The sequence below is a fragment of the Etheostoma spectabile genome, chromosome 21 (genome assembly GCF_008692095.1).
Source record: "Etheostoma spectabile isolate EspeVRDwgs_2016 chromosome 21, UIUC_Espe_1.0, whole genome shotgun sequence".
Classification (NCBI taxonomy): Eukaryota; Metazoa; Chordata; class Actinopteri; order Perciformes; family Percidae; genus Etheostoma; species Etheostoma spectabile.
In genome coordinates, this window is record NC_045753.1 from 9,504,633 (window position 1) to 9,512,678 (window position 8,046).

The 8,046-nt window shown below is 41.2% G+C and overlaps 2 protein-coding genes across 2 annotated transcripts; one reads left to right on the forward strand and one right to left on the reverse strand.

Annotated features, from left to right (window-relative positions):
• The first annotated feature begins 189 nt into the window (after window positions 1–189).
• pnpo (pyridoxamine 5'-phosphate oxidase) lies at window positions 190–4,378 on the forward strand. The gene is made up of 7 exons (XM_032502988.1): window positions 190–413; window positions 1,230–1,354; window positions 1,438–1,537; window positions 2,326–2,379; window positions 2,456–2,584; window positions 2,676–2,746; window positions 2,924–4,378. The coding sequence occupies exons 1-7, from the start codon at window positions 225–227 to the stop codon at window positions 3,087–3,089; spliced, it is 834 nt and encodes a 277-aa protein (XP_032358879.1). The 5' UTR covers window positions 190–224; the 3' UTR covers window positions 3,090–4,378.
• A 969-nt stretch (window positions 4,379–5,347) lies between these two features.
• prr15lb (proline rich 15 like b) lies at window positions 5,348–5,778 on the reverse strand (the record flags this gene model as incomplete). Its single annotated transcript, XM_032502991.1, is given in 1 exon segment — window positions 5,348–5,778. A coding segment is annotated over 1 exon segment (366 nt), but the record flags the coding sequence as incomplete, so codon positions are not given.
• Between the last annotated feature and the right edge of the window lie 2,268 nt (window positions 5,779–8,046).

The window sequence follows — 8,046 nt, forward strand, 5'->3', positions numbered from 1 at the left end:
AGACAATTGCAGTGAAGTAAAAAGTACAACATTTCTCTCCGATCAAACATCAATCCCATTTTTATGCCTAATTAAACCATATATGTGCAAAATATATTTTTTTAATCATGTTATCGCATACATTTTGGTCCGGTTACAAAACACTTCATGTTTTACGCACAGACAGTTAAAGAGGTTTTACGTAAACGAGGATTAGCTGTTACGTCAGCGTCAGTTTGACAAGCATGAGGCGCATACTCAGTGCGAATTTCTTGAGGCAGATCGGTTTATTTCGTAAAAATCCTCCGTGTCGTGGCTCTCTGACAGCGGGTCAACGACGCGGCTGTGCACTGAGTTTCTGCAGGAAATCATCGAGCGACCTCACAAACATGGACCTGAGTAACATGAGGAAGAAATACAAGGGAGATGAAGACGTGAGTGGCATTGAAAAGAAAGACTGGAGTTCCCTGTGTTTGGGTGAAATACACTGAGTCATGTAACTATCCACTGCCCAATCTGTGTAACAATGAGGTTATCATGAGGTGTGCAAAATCTGCTATTTGTGCTGTTTTTAATGTGTGATACAGCAGGTACTGCATGTTTTCATACTCTCCAGATGTTTGACTCTTTGACCTTTGGCTCCTACGACATAGGCCTAAAAAAGCTCACTGGATAAGGCATTTAAATACACTGCCATTGCTTGGCTCAACCATTCAAAGCCTGCACCAGGCTGTGGCTGTTTTCAGAAGTATTTAGGTAATTTACTTTTGTACAAGTAGCCCAATACCACACTGAATATATAAGTAGGGGAAAAGTCTCGCACTCAAAACCTTGCTTAAGTAAAAGTATGTATCAGCTAAATCAACCTATAGGTATAACAAGTTAAAGTAACCTGTGTATTGTGCAGTAAAATGTTCCCTGTCAGTGTTTTCCTATTATATCTGATATTTCTGGATGAATATTTCTGTTGCATTAATGTGTGTAGCCCTGTCCACAGCTTTGAACGATGCCTTTTCCATCTGATCCAAGAGGCTTTTTAAAGACAGCTTGAGAAGTAAGAGAAGTTTCTCGATAAACATTTAGCATCATCATATCTGGAGATGCATGGTTTTCACTGGACAGGAAGGGAAAGGCAACGTGTCTGAAAAGTAACTAAAGCTGTTGAGAAAATGTAGTGGAGTAAAAAGTGCAACAGTACAAATACCTCAAATTTGAGTTCCTCGTTGCATTGACACATGATTGATTTGCAGTGCTTTGAAGAGAGTCAGCTAGTATCGCTGGACCCAATCAAACAATTTGGAAACTGGTTCGATCAAGCCACAAAGTGCTCTGAAATCGGAGAGGCGAACGCTATGTGCATCGCCACAGCCACCAAGTAGGTACCTCCACCTCCTGGAAATACATTTATTTTCAGTTTTTCACTAATGTCTAATGTCGACCTCATTCCTGTCTGTGCAGAGAAGGACGTCCGTCTGCTCGTATGGTCCTTCTGAAAGGTTACAGCGACGAGGGTTTCCGTTTCTTTACAAACTACGAGAGCAGAAAGGGTTCTGAGCTGGTACGTTGGCGCTGTCTGACAGCAATCGGCCAGTTCTTTGGGACATTATAATCCACTAAAATGGTATCTAAAACCATTTTTTTTAAGCTGATATTGAGATTTACAGTCGTCACTGTCTGACTTCCTGGTGGATCAGTTGTAAAAAAAAAAAAAAAAACATTGAACAATGTAATGTTGATTTGAGCAAACTCTCAACAGTCACGTCAGCATGACCAACACAGTAGAGCTGAAACCATTACTGCAATAATCAATTTAAGTCAGTGTTCCCTCTACGTTGATTTTGTGGCGGCTCACCATGGCAAAATGTCTGCCACCACGGTATGAGAAACAGGGCTGTACAAAAGATGTCGTTGTCCAGTTTAACCTCACATACTGTTGTGTTGATGTAGTTTATTGTCAAAGCGGTGGCTTTCTTCCGAGTCAACTATTAAACGAACAGCTCCACCAAAAACGTCACTGCGGTGCGTGCGTTCTACGTGTAGACCTTTCGTAGATGTTAAGCGCCCTGTCGTTCCTCAAAAAAACGGTTGTTATTCGGACAATCCTGCCCCCACTGCTAAATAAAATCTAAAGGAAACACTGTAAGTAAAAAGCTGCATATTTTCTGATTACACCTTCTCCAATATGATGATTTGCTGCTTTTTTTTTAGTTTTTTCTTTTAATTGTAAATTTTATATTTTGGGTTTGGCCTATTGGTTGGAACAAACACGGCATTTGAAGATAAATTACTACATCTGAAGGATATTTTGTTTACGTATCAACTCTCTGAACTGTTCTTTGTCCGCAGGAGAGCAATCCACATGCATGTCTGGTCTTCTACTGGGAACCCCTGAACAGACAGGTCAGCATCTTACATCTGCTCATCAAATTCTGCCTTATTGATAATGTTTCAATAAATGTCTAATTTTGATGTGCAGATTCGCATTGAGGGTACTGTGGAGCGAATCCCCTTCCAGAGCTCCAGCGACTACTTCCACTCCCGACCGAAGAGCAGCCAGATCGGGGCGGTCGTGAGCCGACAGAGCACTCCAGTTCCTAACAGAGATGTAAGAACCAAAACAATACTGAGGTATTATGGAGGTAAATACATAAACGTTAATGGCTCAATTTTCACTCATTCACGTCATTTCTTTTCAGTATCTAAGGCAGAAAAATGCAGAACTGGAGGAGAAGTACAAAGACACAGATGTGCCTATGCCTGACTACTGGTAAAGATTACTTTTTGTTTTTTTACATCAAATCAAGCTCTAAAATGTTCAAATCATGTAAAAGGTGAACAGCATTTGGTGCATTTGTTTTGCAAGATTCCATAAGTCACATTAAAAACAACAGTGCGACATTTTACTATGGCTTTTCTTCATATTCTAACTGCCCCGTGTTACCAGGGGCGGCTACATGGTCAAGCCTCACCTGATGGAGTTCTGGCAGGGTCAAACCAACAGACTCCACGACCGCATCGTCTTCACCAGGCCGGAGGGCGGGGAGTCTGAGCTGGGGGAGTTTCAGCACCCTGCAGAGGGAGGCTGGGTGTACCAGCGCCTGTCCCCGTGAGAAGCACCTCAGCGGACTGTCACGTGCACGGGAAAACTACTCACCATCTTTTCCTCGGTGGAAGTAACCGCTCGTCTCTCGGTACCGATGGAAACCATTCAATGTTGATTAAATGTGTGCTGCTGTGTGTAGGATGTATTAACAAGCCAAACCTCATTGGATCGCCTTTTTTTTATTTTTTATGTCAGTTTACTTTTTAACAGTGACTGCACTGTACAACTTTACATTTCCCACATATTATGAAATGAAAATACGCTGCGGGGTTTACAGAAAGAGAGCAAACTCCACCAGGTTCTATCACATAATGATTGACCGTAGCGTTGGTTATTCTGCAGTGTTGGATGTGAAGATTTCTTGTAAAGCACAATCTGTACTCGTCTGATGCAACTTTCTGTGGTCCATTTTACACTTTACAGGCCTGTACCTTCCAAGAATGTTTAGTAAAACTATAGTAACTTTGTAATAGTTGCAGGGCAAATGGAGAGAAAGTTCTGAGACAGTTGTTTGTTTGGTTGGTTGGGGTGAGTTTATAAGCAGGTCTTGATTTTCATGGAAATTGATTCATTTAAACCCAATTAACTACAATCAGTTGCTGCTTTATTGTTACCTTGCAAAGCGGCTGGATTCCTGCGAGATCATGAGATCACGCAGGATCACGAGATCTGTTTAACAAACCCTCTGGCCCGTCAGGTTAACCGTAGTTACACCTGTACACTCTAATGCAAAGAGGGGTTACGGTTTGAATCCACACGTTTCTGGCAATTCCTACAAAAACTGAACTTTATAAACTCTGTAAAGGAGGAATTTCATTGTACAGGTGTCCCTAATAAAGGGGCCACCGAGTGAATTTAATCTGCATTTGTCATTGCAAATTCAGTTTTTGTTAAATTGTATGTTTGACTGTCGACAAAGTTCCAGTTTTTGAATGTGTAGCTGACCTGCTGAGCCCCACCTCGGGTTACGTTAACATTTGATTTTAATCAAGTCGGGAGTATTGAACAACTGTCTCTGTCTACAGGCATCTATCTTTGTCTTTGTAGCAAATAAGAGGGAACTAGGTCCCATAAAATAGTGTGACTGAATTATTCTGACTTTCACTCATGAATTGAGTGTCTTGTTGAGTGTGTCGTACTGCCTTTTAACAATGAGATTAAAAGAGCTAATGATTTGAATTGTGCCAACTAACTGCCACGTGCATTATGTGGGTATTGTGTCATATGTGAATAGTGTTGTTGGGTTATTGTTCACTGAGGGTAGAAAAATAAAATTAAAAAAAACAGTGAAAAAGAGCCAGTAAAAAAAGTTTAATTTGTAACTGAGGACTAAGTGTATGTTTGGCCAGCAGATGTCAGCAGCAGCAAACTTCAACTAAACAGAATAAAACTTATAAAAGACAAAGTAAACATAAGCACTACCAGCTGATTAGTGGATTTGTAATAGTGTATTGAATCAGTCTTTGAACTGGCTTAAGGATTGACATATAACACACACACACACACATACACACATATATATATATATATATATATATATATATATATATATATATATATATACACACACAGAGAGAGAGAGATACATAGAAGCAAGGCACTGCATATCAAATGTCAGTGTCTGCTGACTATCACCATGACAACAAAACCAGTAGGTGCAAAAGCTGACTTGTCTGTAACCTGAAACCAGGATTAGCACAGTCGCTTAAATCATTGATCTAGACTCAAAAGATTGTGACACACTGCAGCTACTGGACTATATTCATGTACAAACATAGAGTCCTCATTTTATATGAACTCATTTATTGAAAACAAAATACATGTTTTTTGCTTCAAGATTATTAATGTATTTATTTATATAATATTTCAGATATGAAAATCAATTTTTTTGTCATAAAAAGGTAATTGAAATTTACTTTGCTTTGGTTACACACACACACACACACACACACACACACCTTGTGTATTGATTGTAGGAGACATTTAAAAAAAGGGTTAATTCCAAAACTCTACATCCATAATAATAAAATGAAACAAGTTAATTTACAATATTGCTACTGTTCATTCATAAGGATGAGGTGTGACGATAAATAGCAGTGTGATAAAAACGTCTCGTTCAGGACTCTAACGAGTGACTAATGGCGGGCTGATACCAGGTGTGTTTACAGGTGGGAGTCCACTGGTTACCGTATCTAACCTGGGTGTGTTGCCTGGTAACAGGTGTTCATCCACCTTGCACATAGCACATGTAATGCCACATGGTTGTGTGTATTTAATCCTTCATCTAAGCTTTATTTCATATGACACCTGTGATCAAGCATGTTTTTGCGCTATTTGTCATTTGCCTTCTTTTTATGGTTCTCGCCGCTGAGGCTGTGCTCTGCGAACAGACTCGGGTTTTCGGCCAGCGTGGCACGGACCTTCTTCTTCTCCTTGAAGCGTCCAGAGTGGGACACCTTGACGTGGCGGCCCTTTGTGGCAGATTTGTCCACAATCTTCTCCAGCCTGGCGTTGAACTGGCTGTCCATGTTGTCCGGAGGGGGGTTGTTGATCGAGTGCTCTTTGTTTACGGTGTTGCTTCCGTGGTCTGCCGGGATCTCGTACAGGACCTTGGATTCGGATTTCTTCTTGCGAGAGAAGGTCAGCTTCCACCAGCTTGGATCAGCCATGGCACCGACAGAGACTGGACGACCGACCTGCAGGGCACAGAGACACAATGAGGACATTGTGGGGACATTAGCCTACTTTATTGACCATGATTAGTGGACAGGGCTGTAGTAGCCAACTCAAGTCCGTTCTTGGACTCGAGTCCAAACTCGAGACCATTTTTCTAAGGTCACGGACTCGCTAGTATTTGGACTCAGACTTGTCTCTGTCTCGGCCACTGGTCTTGCCCACTATGGCTTTTGGTCTGGACCGAGTCCAGGTGTCATTATTATGTTGATAACATTGGAGGGAAAGTGAAACCCAAGTTGATTGTCTTGATACCTTCATGCATAAGACCTTTATTCTGTCCTGGACTCGGTCTTAACTTGGACTCAAAACTCTTTGACTAGACTTCGGTCTTGACTAGACGGATCTTGGACTTGTCCTGGACTTGTGGTCTTGACTACAGCCCTGTTAGTGGGCATACTTTAAAAGATACATTATCTTAAGAAGGTTCCTTCTCTGCTTGCAGCTTTGTTGTGCCAACATATTTCTGATACTTGTCTCCTTAAAACATATTGGGACAAGGGACAAAGGACAAAGGACGATAAGAGCTATTTAAGGAATCAAGTTAACATCCTGAACAGGATCGAAGCTACAAGTGTGGACACCAAGTCAATGTCCTCTGCAGAATTGGGTTTTTTAACAACCGGAAGAACATGCAAATGACTCCTGCTGGGTTTTAAAGGCTGATTCTGATATTTTTTTTAGACTAAATATCTCTCAATTTGAATGTTTCTTAACAAAAAATGCGTTTCAACATGTAAGGAAGGAATTTCTCCACCAGGAAAAAAATAAATAAATAAATAAATGTCACTGTAAACATAAAGTGGACAGCCAGAGAAACTGGAAAGGGAAGAAGGGCCTGGATTTACTTAATTTACACCTATGGATGTAGAATTTAGGCTTAAAAATAGTTACTTAGTTACTTTCATGTTTTTTCTTGTAATTAAATACACCAAAGAAATAAATAAATACACAATTTTGCAGTAAATTGACCTTGTGCAATGATTTTTGTTGAACCAAACTACTATTTCCAATGTCAGTGACAACCTGTCAACCACTCTTAAATGCATGAATACAATTTGACAAGAAATTGTAAAATAATCGCAAAGTTTTGGTCTCCTTGGGGTGACAAGTCAAAAGCTTTGGGGAATTTGGTCTTATGACCTCAGTATTTATAAAAATCCAAACTATTGCTCTGTTCCTGCACAGCATTGAGCAGCAATAGCACGGTGGCAAACTAGACTCAGTTACTATAAATCAATCAAAAGATTTTATCTGATATTTATCTAATAAAATAAACAGCTGACTATTGACACTTCAACTGTTCAACTGACTTTATCAGTTTAGAAAACAAACACTCAACTGTCCCACCGCTCCTGTAATACCAGTCTCGCTCTGTAGACCTTCCTCCACCGAGGCGTTGCGGAGGAGGGTCTAGTCCACACAGAATTCCGTGAGGGGAGAAAACGGGCTCTCAATCCCAATCGCACAGAGCCACGGTGTCTCTGCTAAATCACCTCGGGAGGGGACTTGTTTTGGTGGAACACGTGTGTACGTTCAAAAGCAGTTTTAGTCGTCAACAGAAAACTCAGATTGGGCAGATAGTCTAGCTGGTTGTCTGGATTTACCCTGCAGAGATCTGAGGACCAGGTAACCATAGTCCTCAGATTGGACAGATAGTCTAGCTGGTTGTCTGGATTTACCCTGCAGAGATCTGAGGACCAGGTAACCATAGTCCTCAGATTGGACAGATAGTCTAGCTAGCTGTCTGGATTTACCCTGCAGAGACCTGAGGACCAGGTAACCATAGTCCTCAGATTGGACAGATAGTCTAGCTAGCTGTCTGGATTTACCCTGCAGAGATCTGAGGACCAGGTAACCATAGTCCTCAGATTGGACAGATAGTCTAGCTGGTTGTCTGGATTTACCCTGCAGAGACCTGAGGACCAGGTAACCATAGTCCTCAGATTGGACAGATAGTCTAGCTAGCTGTCTGGATTTACCCTGCAGAGATCTGAGGACCAGGTAACCATAGTCCTCAGATTGGACAGATAGTCTAGCTGGTTGTCTGGATTTACCCTGCAGAGATCTGCGGACCAGGTAACCATAGTCCTCATGAATTGACCGGAGTTTAAAATGCCCACACAAAGGAAGCCCAATTGAGCCTTAAATATTAAAATATGGTGGAATTTCCCTCGTCAACGGAGCAATCCTAGAGAGAGAGAGTGAGCAGCACCAAATTTCTGGGGGTG